Here is a 22,028-nt window from a genome sequence, read left to right as displayed (position 1 = left end):
GGCAAGCCCAAGTACCGTATTCCCCCGAAAATATATCCAAGTCTTATATTAATTTTCACTCCAAAAGATGCATTAGGGCTTATTTTCAGGAGATGTCTTATTTTTTTAATGTACAACAAACTACATTCATGTACAACAATCTACATTTATTCATTTATTCATGTACAAAAGTCTACATTTATTCAAATACAGTCATGTCATCTTCTTCTGGAACATTGTCATAACTCTCCAAACCCCGAATTCCGGCTTGAATTTCTTGCAATTCCATTTCCTGTAGAACCATTGGCCCCAATCTCTCATGTCCAGCAACACAGCTCTCCTTAAAGGAGCACTTCTTGTCCAGATAGCCTGCTCGTAGTGCACTGGTAACACAGCTGTCAGTGATTTTATCCCATGAATTCTTCACCCAATGAATTCTTCACCCAAGTCACAACCTCTTGCAGGCTAGGCTTCACAAAGTTTCCATGCTGATTTCTCTCCATTCTATTTTCAATGTAGCCATTGATTTCCATACACAAATGGTCCTTGAATGGCTTGTTTCTTGAAATATCAGGAGTCTGGAGATAGGCAATCATTCTTGTGGGAATCATTATTTGATCTATTCTTCTCTCTGCAAGGAAGTTCTTCATGTCTTTAGTGTGGGGAGTGCTGGCTGAATCCCAGACTAGCAGACCTCTTTGGCTACCTTGCAAAACAAGTGACAGCATTAAATCGACCCACTTCCTTATAACTGCTTATATGCACCAGGCTTTTTCAGCTTCAAGAACATAAATGCCTGAAACACGTTCAACCTTATCTTTCTAGCCCTTAGTGATGATTAGAGGTGGGGCTTTCTTTCCATTCAGACGAATTGCCAAAATACAGGTAACACGTGCACTTTCATAACCAGTGGAGGGAATGTAGATTGACGAGGCACCCCTCTGATCATTGTCATTTGAGATCCTTGGCCCATAAACACTGTAGTTTCATCCATAGCAATCATGTTGGAGAGTTGGTATTTAGAAAAGTCAATGCCATCCACAAAGGACTTGAATGCAAGTGCACGTTTAATAACTTCAGTATCTTCCAGCTTGAGCAGTGTTGTCGATCTTCTTAGAGACAGTTCATATCGCTGAAGGAAGCCATCCAGCCAGTGTTGTGATGCTTTGAATTCTTCTGGTGATATTTCTAACTGTGGTGCCATTGCAAGGGCAAATGCTTGAATATCAGCCCTGAGCACAGCCAAAGCCTTTGCTCTCCTGTCAGCAATCCATTCACAGATGATGCCTTCCAGCTCAGGAAATAATGGCTGCCGACCTGATCCACAATTGCACTTCTTAGCATTTCTCTCGTCCACCTGTTGACTGAGGTTATCGTACTCCGCTCGCCATTTTAGGACCATTCGGAGATCCAACTTCTTCTCTTTGCAGAAAGCCGTCAGATTCTTGCCCCAGGAGTCCTCCATGATTCCTTTCTTGTACTCAACGGAATAACTCTTTCTTTTTGCACTCATCATGTCTAAGGGTCAAAATATTATTCCCTTTAAATCTACCACTAAGTCAAGTGTCAATTGAAGACTTACAAGACAGGAGTGGCAACAAAAATGATGACAGTTAAGAATGATGGCCCACACAAAAGTGACAAAAAATTGCAGGCACCAAAATTCAGAAAATGTTTCTTTATTTCACATGAGTGCATTGAGTACGTCCATTACAACACACGATGTATTGAATTATGAAGATTCATATTGGACACAACCACGTCCGTTCATTATCAAGTGCACATGTTATTCATGCATTGTGTCTGTACTCCGATTGGTCATTTGGCGATAAGTCTCAAGTTCATCTGTTTACATAGGCATTTACCTCTTGTCCAAAGGCGCGCACTTGAGTATTTACAAATACTTAGTTATAATTTATATTATCATTTATTTTAAGTATTAATGTCAATATTATTTATATTTAATTATGTTATTATAATTCAATACGTCCATCGTGTGTTCCAACGGATGTACAAAATGCATCCGTCTGGCTGATGATCTTAACTGGGGCTTATTTTGGGGTAGGGCTTACATTATGAGCATCCTGAAAAACCATGTTAGGGCTTATTTTCTGATTAGGTCTTATTTTGGGGGAAATATGGTAGCAGAATCAGCACAGACCCCTTGAACTTGGGAAGGAGGCCTTGTCCTGCCCTCTGCCAACATCAATTTTCCATCTGAAAAGCAGCTCCTGGCTTGTTGCTGGGCCCTGAGATGAATGCCTGACTCTGGAATACTACAGGACCTGACTCGCTCATCATGAATCAGACGTCATCATAAAACTGATTATGCAGAGCAGCATTTTATTTTAAAATTGAAATGGTATGTATGAGCCCAAGCCAAGCAGATTCACTCACTCCATATGCAGGTGGCTCAGACTCCCAAGGCATCTGCTCCCACTGCCCAGGGGCCTCTCCCTCCTCAACCCACACCCATGACTTCGTAGGGAGTTCAGGAAGCACAGACCTGGGCCACATACAGATCCGCATGTTATGTCGGCACCAGCAGAAAAGTGCATGGTCATGGCACTGCAACTTAAAGGTGGCCCACAAAGACAATGGTGAAAGGAAACCCCACAAGTGTGCAGAACTTGGGGTGACACATCTATACACAGAGAGATGGACTAAGGGATGGATCTATACTAACTCAAAGGCAGGAGCTAACAGGCTAGCCAGGCAGTCAAAAACTGGGAAAGAGCAATATTGTACTGAAAAAAAATTAAAGTGTAGGGGAGAGAGCATGTATAGATAGTTGGAGGTCTTGGAATGAGAACAGAAGCTAAAGACATTCATGATCCACCACAAATGCCCAGCAGAGGGCACCAACAACAGTCAGCTGGAAAAGCAGAACCTTCTATGGATGCCAGTCAGTATGCTTCACTAGGTAGCCTGGTGCTTGCTCAATAAGCCCATGTACAAAGAAAGCAGCATGGAAGCCAGGATAAAGGCCAAGCGTGGGCTCAACAACATGGACTTCCACTCACCAAGCTGACTTGGCTCCTGCCACTGCTGAGTGCCCCATCTGCCGTGAACAGAGGTCAATACAAAGCCTTCATGTGGCTCTGCTTCACCAGGAGCAAGTTGATTATACTTGAACCTTCTGATCACGGAGGGGACACCGCTTTGTCTTCACAGGAACAGATGGCTATTCCAGGTATGAATGAGCCATCCCTGCCCCCTGCACTTGTGCCAACTCCACCATCCCTGGTACTGCACCTTTCAACCAACCTGCCCAATGCAGCTCCTTCTGCGTTCCAGGAACCACACCTATCCCACACCCCTTCTTCTCTCTGGGATAGGAAAGAGGTCAGAACAACTCCACTACTCCTAACCCTGGATAACTGCTCTATCTCTTATAGTTAATCACCCCTTTGTAAACAAACCATCATTGAATTATCCCAATTTCAGTGTACCATGCATTAGGGACTGTGAATTATATAATCCCCTTTGAAAAGTTTCACTTTCCAGTTTTTCCTTTGTCAGTTTATGAAACTCATTAATATTGGAAATGACAGCCTCCAACCCAATAGCTGGATTCATCCTTCTTGGAAAAGGATACTGGAACACAGTATGATACCCTTAGGCTGATCAATGAATAAGTTACAGGGTTTTGTTTTGAGTAACGGCCTTTTAAGCCTTTACAAACTATTAGTTTCACTAATTTTGAGTTCATTTTGCTCAAATTTAAAAAAGAAACTGCTGGAACTGCCGGGGACAACAGATTCATATGTCATCTTGGTATCAGAATGAGCCTCTGAATTCCGCTTGAATACTCCTCAAGCAGCGAGGTTCGCCAGTGGCGACTGTGGGCAGTGACTGCAGGAGGTCGGTCAGAGAGACCCTCGGGGTCTACGAGAGGCTTCAACCTAGAATCCACCCAGCATGACACACGATGAGAACAGTGCAGTGCTAACAAGTGCACGGCGGCCAGGACTCAGCCGCTGTCCTGGGAAGAGATGCACACCCCGTTTCCACCAATCTCCGCTTCCTTCTGGCGACCCCAAACTACACCTGACAATGGAGGGGACAGGAACCCAAGCCAGACATACGTTCTAGGTACTTCTACACTCTTCTGGCAGGTCCTCATTCTGTATCTAATGTAAGCATCAACTGACGTGTACATGATGTATGTATGTGTATGTATGTATATGCCCATATACACATATATTGAGGGTTAAATGACATTTTTATTTGGGAATAGAACATAATTACACTCTCTACATAATTTTTTCTTAACAAACCAAGTTACCATTGTCCTTTATTAAAATGAGTCTTTTCAATGTTTGAATATGTAAAAGTTATGGCATAAAGAACATAACTCCAACATGGAGGTTTTAAGCTTGCTATACATAATTACTATTATTTACTTGTCACTGTATGTTTAATAGTCGTCTCTTCAATGCTCCTCAAATAGCAGAACTAGAAAGGGAGCTCATGTTAAACTGCACTTTTCTGTTTTAGGGATCTGCTCCAACTAGTTGTGTTCTGTGCAAGTCTTTCCATCACCAATTCTCTTTCCATGTTTCTTTCATCTAATAGAAAATCAAATGTGATGCTTTGCTAGGTTCCCAAGGATTACTAAATTACATCACATTCAAATACATAGGCTTCACAACTGCTGCTCTAAAAATATTATAACAAAGGTACATTCACAGCTCAGGTAAAATGAGCATAAAAATTAGTCAAAGCAGAAAACAGAAGCTGAAAATTGTTCTACAAGATGTCAGGTAAGAAATTAAATGAATTCTGTCATTATAAGAAATTAGGAAGCATGCCTTTTAAGAATTCTTTGATGTAAGATGTTTCATTTGTATGCAAAAGTGATTCAAATATGGTAATTCCCCAAATGCTATCCACTTCAGCATCATGGCTTTAATATAACAAATCCTGCACGTTTCACTTCACTCTATACAAAGACGTGAATATTATTCAACTCTTGCTTCACCATTTTCAACAAATTTGTCCAAAAAGTAACTGAAAACACAGCTTAGTTAGCAGGGAGGTACAAGGGCAAATTCACTGAAATTAACAATGTGGAAGATGATAAATGATGGGTCTCGGCTCAGGGCTGCAAACTAGCCAGAAATGGTCATGCAGTGTCTGACGGGAAAGATGGCATCTTACAGCACCTCGATACAAAAACTACTGCGGAGACTAACCCGATTCAGCAGTGGGGTACAAAGCACTTGGGGGGCAGGGGGGCTATGTAATAACTATGAAAAGAGGGGAAATATGAACCAACAAGGTAGAGGTCATGTTTTTCAGGAAAGCATCTAGCATCATTTTTACAAATTGCCAGCAACAAGAAGATCCTGCTCAAACGCAGGTTTTAGAAAGAAAAGTATTAACAGAAACATGGTTAACTATTGTGTGAAAAGTTCTTCCCACCGGCAACATTTTGGCAAGTGCTTTGTCTCGAGCTGGAACACAGACACCAGCAAACACACGACACTGCTGTGAACCACGTCCTGATGACGGGCCAAATGTAAACAGCACTTTATGCAAAGGAGACAGAGATCACTTTCTCTGAGATTCTGGTGGAAAATCTGTCTCTCTGTGCTTCCTAGTGCCACGCAGCAAATGTCATCTTGACCCTACGTCAAAGTGTATTTGGAAGCGAGATGAGGATGGTGTCCTCACTCCCACTAACACCCCCAAACTCTCTGTCTCGCCAAAGGACCTGCGATTTGGGGTCTCACACATCATATTACACTGCCTTTTCCTCAGCGCCCTTGGCTACTGACCCCCTGCTCTGTCTTCTTAGCTACTGAGGACACCGGCTCCTTGCTCACCACCTTCCTTCCCACCTCTCCTCCGGTCCTCACCTTCAGCAGAGTGGGTCTCCATGAGGAGGACACACCTGGCCACAGGGTTCCTTCACTGCGTCACGCAGTTCCTCGTCCTTTCCCTCCACCCCAATTCAGCCACTCAGGCACAGACACACCCCGGAGCCTGACAGTATCTCCAAAACTTCTTAGAGTCAAACATTCTCTTATTTCCACTCATATCTTTTCATGATCCTGATTTAAAACCCTTCAGCAATAATTGTTTGAACTCAACAAAACCATCAAAGCCAATAAGCCTACACTTTCTCACAGCCTTTCTTTACTTGCTTTCCTACGTAGACTGGGTTCTGGGGTGTAAGACGCAAAACCACAGGGCCTTCTGTGAGAGGGTTTTGAAGTGGCCACTCTCTCCCTCCAAAAGACCACCCCCTCCCATTGAAACCCAACCATCTTCTGGAGAACATCACACAACTAGGCAAACTGGTTTCTTTCACCTGAAATTCTTAATCACAAACTTGGTTTCTGTGGAACCCTATTCTCTTTCCCTAGTGAGTCAGCTTTCTCATTCTCTGAGAGGACAGCTTCATATCTTCTCTACTTCGAATCCCCTGGGCACTCATTCCCCTCTTTCTGATGGTGACTTTGATTAACTCCATTGTCAGAAGCCATTAGCTACAAGATCCCTCATCCTCCCACCACCAAATCTTAACCCCCACCCCATCTACCTTTAGTAATCCTGTCTTCCTGCTCTAGCAGATAAAGTGTCCCTTCTCTAAGGCCAGTCACCCTGGGTCATTCCCTTCTACCATCTGAAGGATTACATAACTTCAGTTAGCCCCTCTCTAGCCTCACTCTTTACTGCCTCCCTCTGGATTCACCTTTTCCATTAGCATTCAAATGTGCCCACACTCATTGTCAAAGGTCCTTATCAAGATACAGTCACCACTTGCTCACCTCTGGTTTTCTATACAACCACTCCAATCTGGCTCCTAAGGCGCGCGAGTCACTAACCCTCACTTTGCCAAATCCAATGAAAGTCTCTGTTTTCAACTAAACCTAATTCTAAGGAACAATAAGAAAGATGACTGTTCCTCCTTCATAGCACATGCTCGTCTTCCCTTCCACTAACGCAACTCTCCTGAGTTTCCTTCTACTTCACCGCTGTTCCTTCACAGTCTCCTTTATGACTTCCTCCTTCTCTGTTTAATGTCCTTTGTCCACTGTAAAGCTCCATGAGGACAGGGACAACATCTGTTTTGCTCGTCACTGTGCCTCCAGTGCCTGTTTCATTATCTGGCTCAAAGAAAGTGCTCATTCAAAATTTGTTGACTAGATGCAAAAGTAAATAAATAAACCTCGATCCATACTTAACACCTTATACAAAATTAATTCAAAATGAATCATAGCCCTAAATACAAAAACTAAATCTACAAAAAACTTAGAAAGAAACATAGGAGGAACTTTTTGTGACCTTGGGTTAAACATAGAGTTTTCTGGGGTTTTTTGTTTTTTTGTTTTGTTGTGTGTGTTTTTTTTGATACAACATCAAAAGGATGATCCAAAAAGGAACTTCATCGAAGTTAAGAACTGCTGCTATTGAATGACTATAAAGAGAATAAAACGACAAGCCATAGACTGGGAGAAAATATTGCAAACCATGTAGCTGATAAAAGACTTATATCCAGAATATATAAAGAACTGTCCGATATAGATAGGTACTTAGATAGACAGATAGCTAAATACAGATAGATGGATAGATAGATGGATAATAGGAAGGCAGATAACACTCCAAGCTCAGTAATAAATAAACAACTTTAAGGAACCTTAAAAATGATGATTTCCCCAAAATGAGTTGCTCTACACCCATCCAGTCGCATGTCTTTTGACCACAAGCTTCCCAATTGCAAAGTGACTTGGCTTTTTCCTTACACCTAGATCATGAGACTCTATAATGCTGTTACCATTCATGCTACGTTGCCCATATTGCCCTTTCTCATAAAGCTAAGCAAACTTGTTGTTGAGTGAATATAAAAGTAAGTAAATAAAACATATATGAATGTATATGCTATTGCATATGTATATATTGATATATATAGTGGGGTTGAGTTCACCAGTGGTCATCAAAGCCCAGAGCTGTTTGGGGACAGGGGTGGCTTAATAATGTACTAACAGACATAGGGGTTCTCCAAATTTGTCTGTCTTCTATAATCAGTTCCAGGAAATTGTGTCATTCAAGCAGACCTTATCCTTTCATTTAAGCTGGTAAGTATGCAGGCATAAAGTTATATTACAGAATTGTACACCTGAAATCTATGTAACTTTGCTAACAATTGTCACCCCAATAAACTTTAAAGAAAAAAAAAGTTATCCAGATTACCCCCTTAGTACTTTTAAATGAATGCTGAATGTATTGCTGCTGTCTTCCTTTTAGTCCTGACTTTGGTCATTTTTATTTTCTATTTATTTCCTTTTGATCAATCTAGTACAGATTATTAAAGTATGAACTATCGGTTTCACTGATTTTTATCTATTGTTACTTTTCTAATTTATTGATCGCAGTTCCTATTTTTATTATTGTATTTTAATTTCATTGGATTTAATTTGCTCTTCTTTTTCTAACTTCTTAAACTGAAACTTAAAACATTCTTAATTCCTAATATAGTGGCTCTCAAAGTATAATCTCTGAATCAGCAGCATCCAAAAAATCACCTGGGAACTTAACTAGAAATGCAAATTATTATGTCTCACTCCAGACCTACTGAGTGAGAATTTTAGGGGACGGTGTCCAACAATCTGCATTCTAATAAACCTTCCAGGTAATTCTGATGCACACTGGAGTTTACAGAACTGCTGTCCTGATGTAAGTATTTCCAGGTATAGATTATTTTCCTCTTCCTCCCACATTAGCAGAATCAGCAGTTAAGCTTTGGGGGAGTCAAAGTTATATGTAGATTTTCAGCTGCGAGGAGGGTCGGTGCCCCCAACCCCCATGATGTTCAAGGGTCAATTGTACTTCCTAATGAATTAAAACTTTCATTATGAAATGATGTCTTCATCTCTCGTAATACTCACTAATGTCTACTTTGTTATTAATACAGCCGCACAAGCTTTGTTATTATTAGGGTTTCCATGGTATAGCTTTTCCCATGTGTTTTAGCCTATCCTCACATTTAAAGTATGTCTCATGCAAACTGTATAGAGCTAGGTTTCTATTTTTTTATCCACTATGACAATCTCTACCTTTTGACTAGAGTATTTAGGCCATTGAAATTTACTGTAATTTTTAATATGGTGAGGTTTAAGTCTATCATCTTGCTATTTACTTTTCTGTTTGTCCCATTTAATCTTTCTTACATTATTCCTACTTTCCTGACTTACTTTGGATTGAGTATTAACTTAGGATTCCATTTTTTCACCAGTGGCAGTTTCCTGGGTTTTCACTTTCACTGAACATGACATTTATGTTTTGTACATGTTTCTGTATATTTGTAACTCTTCGGTAAAAGAGAATAATTTTTAAACCAAATGAAGCATAAAATAATCTTTAAATCCCTAAATATCTAAAATGAATTGAAAAATATATAATTATAAATCACATTAATGAGAGAAGTACAAAGTGAAGATTTGAATTGATCTGAAAACTCAGTATTTTGACTGTACATATCACCCAGTGGATTATATCCCAAAGAACAAAAAACAGCACAAAAATATCTTAAACTGTACTTTGTAGCTTTATTATAAGTGATAATATTGATATTACTTTTAAATTACTTATTCTAAACTATAAGTTAAAGAAAATAAGTAATTATGTTAATGTCATTAGCAGCCAAGATTTTCAGCTTATAAGAAAAGTAATTTGAAATCAAAACATTAAAAACTCTAATCTTAAATATGAATTAGAAGTATTAGCATGAATGAACCTGTGATTTTTCTTTTTAAAAAATAGCATTTCTTAGCACTAACCCTTGAAAAATTCTAAAAGAAATGACAATCCCAGCAGCAATGAATACCCCCAAACAGACTATGTTCTCTAAGTACCATTTCTAATTAAATGAGGTTCCCTATAGAATTCATTTCAGAACTGAGGCTGACTGTTCTCAAGATGAGCCTGTGAAATCTTGTTGACAGAAAGCAAAGGCGTTTTCAGAGACACTAGTAGGGTCCTATTGAAAGGAGAGAGGAGCAAACTTGCAAGGGCTCCCATTGCACTGAGATGGAACAATTTCAGCACCAAAAAGATTAATGACTACAAAAGATTGACATATATAAACCCATTAAGTTCTAATAATACAAAAAAATCTCACTGGATACTTATTGAGACACTAAGGCACCAACTCATTCTTTTGAAAATTGGCTTATAAAAGGAAATATTTATCCTGCCCTTGCTCAACAAACTGTATTTTAGGATAACCAACTGGTTGATATGGAAAAGTCTTCTACAAGAAAAACTCCCAGCTATAAATTAGAAAGGAATTATAGAATGAGAAAGGTGTCATTTTTGCAACCCTAGAGGATTAATGCATCTAAGCAATGATCATCGATGGAGGCTACACCATGATGTAAAGAGCGATGGGAAAGTGCCTTAGGATAAGGCTGACAACACCTGAAGCCTGTGAGCCATCGTAACTTTACTAATAACGAGGCAACCAGACATTACATGCCTCTCCCTACGAGGCAGTAGGAAATCCACAGCACCCACAAGAATTCCTACCCTCCCTTCTAAAATAACTGAACTTAAATCTAATCAATGTGACACATCTTACCAGCAGTTCACAGGAAAAACAGGTGATAGAGAATCATGTCAAACGACCGAAAGGGTGGAATAAGATGCCCAACATTCTAGCTTTGGTTAAAATTAATGACAATTTGTCTTCGATAAATAAGTGGCACTGAAAAGTAATAGAGAAATGTTTGAAATTAAGAGCCTGAAGAGTCATATTATCTAAATGCAACACAGAATCCAATTTAAAAAATGGGCAGACGACCTGAAGAGACATTTCTCCAAAGAGGACATACAAATAGCCAATAGACATATGGAAAGATGCTCAACATCACTAATCATCAGAGAAACGCAAATAAAAACCACAATGAGATACCACCTCACATTGGTCAGAATGGCTATCATCAACAAGACAAATAGTAACAAGTGTTGGAGAGGCTGTGGAGAAAAAGGAACCCTCATACACTGTTGGTGGGAATGCAGACTGGTGCAGCCGCTATGGAAGGCAGTGTGGAGGCTCCTCAAAAAATTAAGAATAGGATTACCATATGACACAGCAATCCCTCTCCTGGGTATCTACCCTAAAAATCTGAAAACATTTATAGATAAAGACATGTGTGCTCCAATGTTCATTGCAGCTTTATTTACAGTGGCCACGACATGGAAACAAGCAAAGTGTCATTCGATAGATGAATGGATAAAGAAGATGTGGCATATATACACAGTGGAATACTACTCTGCCATAAGAAAAGATGAAATTGTGCCATTTGCAACAACATGGATGGATCTTGAGATTATAATGCTAAGTGAAATAAGCCAGACAGAAAAAGTTGAGAACCGTATGACTTCACTCATATGTGGGATATAAAACCGAAAGCAACAAAGGAACAAGACAAACAAATAAAGAAACAAAAAACTCATAGACACAGACCATAGTTTAGTGGTTAGCAGAGAGTAATGGGGGAGGGGAGATGGTAGAACAGGGTAAACGGGGTCAAATATGTGGTGATGGAGAACTGACTGGGTGGTAAAAACACAATGTGATAATAGATGATGTATTACAGAATTATACACTTGAAACCTATGTAATTTTACTGACCACTGTCGCCCCAATAAATTTCAATTAAAAAAATAAAATAAATGCAATACAGGACATACAGGACCTTAACTGAATCCTGGCTCCGTGAAAAAGTGCAAAATGAAATGTATGTGACCATTAAGAAAACTTGAACACTGACTGCACATTAGATGATGTTCAGGAACCACTGTGGATTTTGTGGAGTGTGACAATGATATTGTGGTTATATTTTTTTAATCCTTTTCTGTTAGACACATATAGTCAAGTATTTATGAGTGAAATATGATACCTGGAATTTTTTTTAAATACTACAGCAAGAGGAGGGAGGGAGGGAAGGAAGGAAAGAAGGAAGGAGGGAAGGAGGGAGAGAGGGAGGGAGGGAGGGAGAGAGGGAGAGAGGGAGAGAGGGAGAGGGAGAGGGAGAGAGAAAGACAGAGAGAGAAAGAGAGACAGACAGAAAGAGAGAGAGAGAGGAGGTGGAAGTGAGGAGAGGGTAGAGAAAGGGAGAAGAGAGAGGATGTGAGACGGAGGGGAGGAGGGAGAAAGATGATAGACAAACAAGACTGGAAAAATGCTAATAATTGTTGGAAGTAAATGGACATCATTATTCCTGTCGCTCTACTTTTACGTATGTTGAAATTTTCCATAATAAAGATGTTTAAAGAAGGGGGTCAAACTAGAACGTCTGTTAATATTCCTTCTAGTTCTAAATTTTAGGGTTCTGTACTGAATTTCCTAAAATATATCTACTGCATGCTTGAGACTACACGTGTGTAGCAAAATATCAGGAATATTTCTTTAAAATTATTACACATAAGAACCACAACGATTACTGAGTGGTAAATATCTAGGAGGAAAAACTCAAGAACTGGCTATATTTTTCTGTAGAAGAGATAAAGAAGAATTCAACAAATGCTTCTAAATACATACAAGAGGTCACGGGACGATCAGCTCTTTTCTGAAGCCACTGACAATAGAATAAGATGAAAGAAACTTATATTGTATTGTAAGGATAGTAAAACAGATTTTTTTTTCTCCATCTCTTCTTCCTCTCTGTAACAAATTACACTGGCATACTTGCCTAACATTCTTTTAATCATTTATTAAATATTTCAACACTGAGTGCCTGAAATGCATATTACTTTGCTGCTAGGCACTGTGGGAAACAAAGCTGAATAAAATGAGGTTCTATGCCTTTAAAATGCCTATAGGATCTTCAATCACAATTTTTACTGTCCAATGGTAGTAAACCTACTGGAGAAATCAGGATGCATCTTGATATTTTATTAGTGATTTACTGAAAGATTATCTACACACATACAACTGAGAGTTTTACGGAAACCTGGTCTCAAGAGTTCTGCACCAATGGTTCACCAATGGTTTCCCAACTGGGTGCCCAAATCCCCTGAAATCATGGGCAAGGTGTTAACACTGCATATTTCTGGAGAGGCTGTCTTGGCTTTCATTAATCTCAAATGGTATTAATAACTAATGGAATGCAACTGCATTTCATGTAGCAGAAATTCCAAGGAAGGAAGGAAGGAAGGAGGAAGAAGGAAAGAAAGAAGGAAAGAAAGAAAGAAAGAAGGAAAGAAAGAAAGAAAGAAAGAAAGAAAGAAAGAAAGAAAGAAAGAAAGAAAGAAAGAAAGAAAGAAAGAAAGAAAGAAAGAAAGAAAGAAAGAAAGAAAGAAAGAGAAAACGGGAAAAATGAAACACGGTACTATACATCTGCTAAGCCTGCTTCTTCCTGAAGTTGAAAGAAAAATTCTTAAACTTGAAAAACTTGGTTTCCAGTGTTTGAGTGACCTCTAGTGGCTGCTGCCATGAATAAAAGTCACAACCAATTGAATAAAAAAAGATGGTATCACAAAGGAACTAACACCTGGCAGTTTTAAATTATTCTGTGAACTCCTCATTATCCCACTCAGTTCACAATATAGTGTGCTTAATTTAAAATAGCCTCCCCGATAGCTAAATATACACTATTGCTTTTTTAATGAAATATGTATTCTTTTTCCCAAGTTTCATTTCAATTTAATGAAACATTGGCAAACATCCAGAAAGGGAACAGTGCCTGGGGAATGAAGGCTACAAGAACCTCAGGAATTAATAGCCACCCCCCCTTCAATGGAGGCCGCGTCAGGACAGCAGTGTTTCATAAGGGACAGTAGTGGGAGTTGGGAAGTACTTTGAGAAGCACCCCGTCTCTGAGCAGAGGGAAGTACTGGCCCGAAACTTCGACCTGAGTGAGCACAGGGTGGAGAGCAGTTCGGCGGCAGTAGCACCAGCAATTGCCAGGGGATCAGAGCACAGGCATGAGTGGGGTGAGCTGAGCACACCGCCCAGGGTCACTGACGGGTCCCCAGTTGCTGCGATGCCTCCTGCCCAGACCTGCAGGAGCACCTAGGACAGCAGCACAGCCCAGTCCTGACTAAGCACAGGGACCCCATGGGGCCTCTCAGCTCTGGCCGTGACCTCTGTCTGGCCTGTCTCCCCTGGCTCTACGCCACCAGGCACCCTGCATCTCCAGACCTGCCCTAACTTCCACCTACATACACGGCCCCCTCCTACTGCCTGGTACCAGGGGGAGCTGACCCCTAAACAAGAACCGTCACAGCCCCAGAACATCGCTGAGCACGTGGATCAGTGTCCCAGGCAATGTCTTACTGACGCCTCGGACACTGTCTGTGACCATGAGGTTCATTCAGGCTTCTTGGCCAACACGGTAAGCAGTTCATCATGAGCAATGCGACTTGGTAGTCCATTGGGGGAATGGGCCACACGTCATCCATTCTACTGTTGGGGACACATTCTTTTTGTTGATTCGAATTTGGGGCTATTATGAATAACACTGGTAATAGATATTCGTGCACACGTCATTTAGTATGTTGGATCACAGGGTAATGGACGCTCGTTCACAGCTGGATGAGCTCAGCTTTAGGAGACCCGGCCAAGCACCCTTCCAGAGGGGCTGTGCCCACTGACTTCCCCCCGAGCAGCACAGGGCATCTTTCTGCTCAGCACTCTCCCCAACATTTAGGACCGTATGGCTTTTTAATTTTGCCACTCTGGTGACTGTCCACCCCGGCTGGGCTGCCTGGGACACCACCCCAGCCCCTGGCTACGTGCTGGACAGCACAGATACAGGACATTTCCCACCGCTGCAGAAAGTTCTACTGGATAGTTCTTGGCTAAACAATTCCTCTTCCAGCCCCAAATACCACACCGCCAGGTTCTGGGTCTACAAAATCCCCTCTTCTTACTACTCTCTCCTTCCTTCAGGACTTCTTGCCTTTCCCACCGAAAGTCCTGGTTCTTCTCACCTATTTTGACACTTGAGACGCTCCTACTCCAAGGAAAAAAAAAATCTATTACCAAGCAAGTGTAATATACATCAACAGGGTGGACAGAATGTAGTTTTTCGGGTTCAAGGACACTCAAAACGGCAGTACAATGGTGGCATTCACTCTGTGGGACTTGGAATTACTGGTTAACTAAGAAAGGCTTCCCGGTATCCGTATTGCAAAGAAATTACTGATAGCAGGAAATATCTTTAGAGCCTGCATGACCTTCCATAGCGAGATCATTGTCAGAAATAACTGACAAGTGGCAAGGATAAAAACACTGAATTCAAGGTGAACAGCTAAAAGTATTTTAATTTGAGCTATGTTTCACCTAGTAAATACACCAATTTTAATAAAAGGTTGGGTAGATAAGAAAACTAGTAACAAAACAAGCCTTACTCAAAAATAACTGAAATAATGAATAGAGCCCACAAGCCTTGTAACTCTACCGTACCACCTTTAATAACAGAATGTGTTGTACGTGATCAACTGCATTTAAGCCTGAAGGTCTACTGAGGTTATTGCTTTGTAACAATTGCCATAATCCCGCAAAGAGAATTTAAGTGAAGGTCAATGAAAGCCACATATTCTAAATTATGAAATGAAGAACAATCTTTTTTGTCATTCAGAACATTTCAGTAATAAATGGAATTACCTCAATAACAGGTGTATTTTCTTGGAGCTCAGCTGTGTGCGAGGCCAGTAAGCCAATCACGCGAGCAACCTTAGCCCGTCTGTAAATAGAGAGAAAATAGTATTTGAAGAGGAGAGTCAAGGACTGAGGAAACCAACCCCCGGATTAGTTACATTAAGTAATTATGGGCATTAACAGGAGATAAAAATGGTACGTGACTGGGTGAGCATACTCGTATACTCCCCCATGTATTGAGCCCAGAGAAATTTTCCCTCTTTATTCAGGGAGACATGAACAGCCATGCCTTCTTCAGTCCCATTTGTAATAAAGACAAAAATTTAATAAGTTGTGCTTCAATAGTAAAATGGAAAATAAAACTTTCAAAAGGCCTTAACCAGAGAGAAGGACATAGTAATTAACCCTTTTATTTCTGAGTACAGAGGTATTGGGTGAAAGGTCTGTTTTAAATGTGAGCAGACCAATGATTTTATATATAATAAGTAATATCACAGCAGTTAAACATATATGTATATATTCAGTTTAATAGAAAGTTTTCAATAAGTCTTACATACATTGTTCTACTTTAATAAGTACCAGTTTTAGTGAGGTGTTTCTGTTTCATTATCCAGCAGAAAATACAGTGGATACATGATTAAATAGCACTTCAAGTGATTTGAAAAAAGTTTATTTCATACAAAACATTATCTTGAGAAAAAATTTTTAATTGGAAAAAAAATAATTAAGCGTGTGAGTTGATGAAAAACACACTCTTTTATCTAGTGCTGCTCGCATGTTCTCTGAGCTGATCAGTGTGTTCACCAGCCAGAGAACCTCTACTTTTCAGGTTCTTAAAATAACCACCCAGGACCCCGCTGGAGGGAAACAAATCAGACTCAGAGAAGAACAACAAGGAGTTGTTTGTGTTGTCAGATCTCTGACATGCAGAAATAATTCTTACAGATTTCAACACTTTTTCAGTTGCCCATTCAAATCTCTTAACATACAAAGAAGTCCTAGGCATTTTCATGATGAGCATCCTGCTTCTGCATAAAAAGATTATACTTTAAAAAGTGATCTTTTTGAAAAAGACTTAGTGGAACACTGGACCAAAGGTTACAAGTAAAAGCTTCCAGTCACAGCTCTGCCACTGCCCACTTATGTGACCACAGCCAAGTCACCTGTGCTTCAACTTCCACATGTGTGCAATTGAAAGGCACAGTGAATTAACTTCTAAGTCTTTTCAGTGATAGAGCAAAGCAAATGCTTATTACCAAAAAACTCACTAGTGAATTACAAAATGCAAGACAAAACTTATCTCAGTTGGATGACAACCCCAAAATACTCATAAAGCACTGAATCATTTTTCCAATCTAAAAAATCAAATAGTCAACTAAAATAAAAATGTATCATGACACACTGATTAAATATTTTCCCCAATCTCACCAAAAACAATTCTTACCAGAACAAGAGAAAACACACTACCTAAAAGCTCTTATAGTTTTAAATTGTAAACTATTTAAAGTAATAATAACAGTATTTTTCAGTGTATATACCAAATATTTAAATACAACTATACCCTTTATACAATGCCCTTACAAAACTGGCTCCTTCTCATAATTCAGGTTTCTTCTTCCTTTTTTTTCTTTTTTAATTGGGGAATATTGGAGAATAGTGTGTTTTCCCAGGGCCCATCAGCTCCAAGTCATTGTCCTTCAATCTAGTTGTGGAGGGCGCAGCTCAGCTCCAAGTCCAGTCGCCGTTTTCTTAGTTGCAGAGGGCACAGCCCACCATCCCATGTGGGAATAGAACCAGCAACCTTGTTGTTCAGAGTTCGCACTCTAACCAGCTGAGCCACCCAGCCGCCCTCAGGTTTCTTCTTAAATGCCATTATTTCAGGTGCCCCCAGTGACCTGTTATGCTGTACCTTAGCACCATCCCCGTATCTATGACCACGTTTAAAGCTGCACTGGCCAATAAACTCTCGTGCAATGGCAGATACGTTCCATGTCTGCATCATTCAATACAGTATCCACCAAACGCATGTGATTATATTGAGCATTTAACATATGGCTGGCGCAAGTGAAGAACTAAATAGATGATTTTTTAATTTTTATTTGGAATTGGTTTCAATTTTAAATTTAAATAACCACATATGGCAATTGGCTACCATATGAGACAGAGCAGACCTGAAAAGTTAGTTACTTCTTCATGTGTTTACTGAAGGGAGGAGGCAATGGATACAGGGTTTCACCAGGTGATGAAAATGTTCTAGAATTAGACAGTGGTGATGGTTGTATAAATTTGTGATTAAAAATCACTAAATTTCAGTTTTAAAAAGTGAATTTCTATCATCAATAGGCCAAAAAAGAAAAATCACATGATCATATCAATAGAGGCAGAAAAAAGCACTTGACAAAATCCAACACCCTTCATGATAAACACTCTCAGTAAACTAGAAATGGAGAGGAAATTTTTAACTTGATAAACACTACAAAATACCTACAGCTAACATCATACTGAAAGGTGAGAAAAGTCAAAGCTTTCTCACTAACATCAGATACAGTGCAAGAATTTCACCTCTTATCACTCTTTTTCAACATCATACTGGAAGTTTCTAGCTTGTGCAATAAGACAAGGAAAAAATAAAAGGTATACAGATTGGGAAGGAAAAAATAAAACTGTCTTTGTTCCCAAATGACTTCACGGCCTATGTACAAAATCCTCATCAAAATGTGAAACGTATATGCATCAAAGAACAGAGTGAAGAGACAATCCACAGAAGGAGAGAAAATACTTGTCAACCATGTGTCTGATAAGAAGTTAATATCTGGGACATATAAAGAACTCCTACAAATCAACAATATAAAACCACCCAATTAAAATGTGCAAAAGATTTGAACTGATAGTTCTTCAAATATATGCAAATGGCCAATAAGCACTTGAAAAGATGCTTAAATATTACTAGTCACAGTGAAATGTAAATCAAAACTATGAGATGCCACTTCACACCCATTAGGACAGGTATCAAAAAGAAAGAAAACAAAAGTGTTGGGAGGATACAGAAAAATTGGAATCCTCATGCATTGCTGGTAGAAATACAAAATGGTGTACCTGCTGTGGAAAACAGTACGATAGTTCCTCAAGAAGCTGAACATAGGATTACCCTAAAATCTAGCAATTGCACTCCAGGGTGAACACCAAGAAGAACTGAAAGCAAGGACTTGAACAGATACTTGTACACCAATGTTCATAGCAGCATTATTTGCAACAGTCTAAAGGTAGAAGCAACCCAACTGTCCATCAACAGATGAAAAGATAAACAAAATTCTGCATTTACATATATGGAGTATTATTCAGCCTCAAGAAGAAATGAAATTCTGATACATGCTACAGCATGGATTAACTTTGAAAACATTAAGCTAAATGAAGTAAACCAGACACAAGAGAACAAATATTGTATGATCCCACTTACATTAGCTACCTAGAACAGGCAAATTCAGAGAGAAAAAGGAGAATAGAGGTTACCAGGAGGAGAAATGAGTAGTTACTGTTTAATGGCTAAAGCTTCTGTCTGGGATGATGAAAAAGTTCTGGAAACTGATAGTGGTGAGAGTTGCACATATTGTGAATATACTTAATGCCACTGAATTGTAGACTTAAAAATGTCTAACATGGTAAATTTTATATTATGCATATTTTACCACAATAAAATTAAAATTTATACATTATATGTGAATTATACCTCAACGAAGTTGATTGGCAAAGGTTATAAAGTCTGATGAATATCCACTGTTGGAAGTTCTCGCTAAAGGGTATTTTTATACACACTGATTGGGACTGCATGCTGACACAATGTTTCTAATTTTATCAATTTAACAGGAATTTAACAGCATTTTATCAATTTAACTGGAATCACAAAAATATTTATTGCCTTTTATCCATTCGTTCTAATTCCATAAATCTTCCCTAAGAAGAAAAAGAAATGAGATAGACACAAAGATTTAAGTACAAAAATGTTCATCATTCAACTTTTTACAATATTTACTATCACAAACTAGGGAACAGTGTAAATATTAATAAAATGATCAGACATTCATAGCATACCTTTTAGTATATGTGCTGCCGAAGCGAGCACCACAGCATACCTTTTAAAAGGTATGCCTTTTATAAAAGCAAACCTTAAAAAAGTATCACAGACAAATAATTAATGACATTAAAAATACATAAATACATTAGGAGGGGAAGAGAAACTAAAAGTATATCATGTTATATTAATATAGCTAAGAAATAAACATCTACTTCAACAGTGATTATCCCCAGCTATCAGAGTGATATGACCTGGTCAGAGAAGGCCTCGCTGGAAGAGGTGCTGGCGTGGAGGAAGAGAGAGCAAAAGAAGGACCCAAGCAGAGGACTTGTCTACCTTACTCATTTTCCTCAAAACTGCTTTACCATTAATCTTCAATTTAAAAATTTTTTTAAAAAGTTTTTAAAACAGCACTTGGAAAGATTTAAGAATGTTAATTTTTAAAAGTCAGCAGAGGGCACCCCATTCAAGGACATAATTAAAGCTTTAGCTGAAGGGTTGTTTCCTTGGTTTCTTTTTAATGAGCATACAACAAATCTTCTCAAAGTTTCGACTGCTCAAAAATTACCTGAAAATCCTATTTTGTAATGCCAGATTTTACCTTGGGAAAGTAACATTAGAAAATGTATAATAATCAAAAAAAGCATCTTTGAACACCTCTTATTCCCCCATAGTTTGCTAGCCTGGAAGAGTAATTAATATCCTACCACTACCACGTTTCATAAAACCCCTTCATCTTCATGGTTTCATGGGCTTCTCCTAACAATAATACAGAGGGAGCCAAAAAAATGTATACACATTTTAAGAAAGAAAAAACTATTAAAACTGTAATACTCAATATATACTGATAACAAAAGATGAGTACAAGTCAGGTGTATACAGTTTTTTGGCACCTCAGGTATAAGATGAGCAGGCTTGATAATAACTATGACTTCCACACCCCCAACATGTACTAAGCACCCAGTAAGAAGGACCAAGCACTGTGCAAGGTACTTCATATACTTATCTCACTCAAAGTTTATTACCAAAAATCTATTGCAGTAGATACCCTCTCCCCGTTTTCCAGATGAGGAAACTGAGGCTAAGCAGTTAGAGCAATTTGTCCAGGGGACGGATCTATGACCCACATCCAGGTCTGTCTGAATCCAAAGCCTATGCAATTTCATCATCCCACACCGACTCCCCAGGAAGCTGAGACTCAGGAAGAGGTCATCATCTGGCCAAGTCAAAGGCAACCAGAGCCCAGAGCCTTCTAAATATCTATTATGCTTTTCATCACGGATGCTGCCTCCCTAAGCAAGTACACATCCTTCCATCAAGAGCATACAGATCATAATCCCATTAGGTTTTTAACTAATATCTTAAGGGAGCTATGCAGTACGTAAGGGAAAGGTACAGTGGCAAGGGAAAACTCCTTAGGAAATATAACTAAATTAAAACACAGGGATCAAGGATAAAGTATTTGATACAGCATACTCAAGAAGAGAAACAGTTACATACGTTATATAATCCTAGAATTACATTCATATTAGGATGAGGACTATTTTGAAGTCTTCTTTAAGTTTACAAATGGATGCCTATAGAAACTGCCTCTATGATTCAGTCATCATTACTTCAGAATATTTTATGATTACGTGTTTAGGACTATGTGCTTTTGATAAGTGTGTACGCTGTAATTACTTCATAAAATAATAAAGAATAAATTATTAAAATATAAATGTTACTTACATATCCCAGTTTGGAGCTATTCGCAAATGCTGGATCAGTAATTGAAACTAGAATAAAAAATTTAAGATGCACATTTCATTCGTGAAACAATTCAGAAAGTGACCACTAAGTTAACAAATCAGATACATGTACAAGCGAAACGTGAATCCTGCACCAAGGAGATAATTATTTACAAAAATACAAAAGCACTGGATATATGAATAAGACAAAAGTAAAATCTAAGAACTGTACTTGCAGTTTCCTATTCCCTAAATGTGCCACCCCTCATCCCACAATCACATACCAAGTACCAAAAAAGTAACCTTACCACTATCCTGAAAGCAAATGACTTAAATTTTCAAGCCAGTACCCAAATTAGGGCCCACGAGGGCAACACGTCGGACCTGTAACTCCTTTCTAGGGAGGACTTCAAAAGCCCTGCCAAACTCCCATGGTTTTACTGATGAACCAAGAGAGTCTGACAAATATTACCGGGGGGAAAAGTCTTAGAGGCTCCATGTGTCTCCTTCAGAAACTCTGGTGTTTACCAGGTGACCCAACAGAGGAGCCCCTATTCCACATGGGCAGCTCATTCCACTCACTGATGAAAAGATCTCTGTCTTATGATTACAGATACGAAAAATGTCTTTTGTT

General features: G+C 39.1%; 1 protein-coding gene across 3 annotated transcripts in view; it reads right to left on the bottom strand.

Annotated features, from left to right (window-relative positions):
- The window catches only part of ULK4 (unc-51 like kinase 4), a 406,057-nt gene that overhangs the window by 339,755 nt on the left and 44,274 nt on the right, over positions 1–22,028 (bottom strand). For all 3 annotated transcript variants that reach the window (XR_016021270.1, XM_088798237.1, XM_088798238.1), the window contains exons 16-17: positions 21,396–21,442; positions 15,602–15,680 (exon numbers count right to left, since the gene is read on the bottom strand). Coding sequence is in view for 2 of the 3 variants with exons in the window: in XM_088798237.1 (XP_088654363.1) it covers positions 15,602–15,680; positions 21,396–21,442 (126 nt within the window). In the remaining variant the exon portion in view is untranslated. The remainder of the gene's footprint in view (positions 1–15,601; positions 15,681–21,395; positions 21,443–22,028) is intronic.

This window comes from Rhinolophus sinicus, chromosome 5, assembly GCF_057876585.1.
Source record: "Rhinolophus sinicus isolate RSI-liver-muscle chromosome 5, RSI-T2T, whole genome shotgun sequence".
Lineage (NCBI taxonomy): Eukaryota > Metazoa > Chordata > Mammalia > Chiroptera > Rhinolophidae > Rhinolophus > Rhinolophus sinicus.
This window is presented reverse-complemented; position numbering and strand designations above follow the sequence as displayed.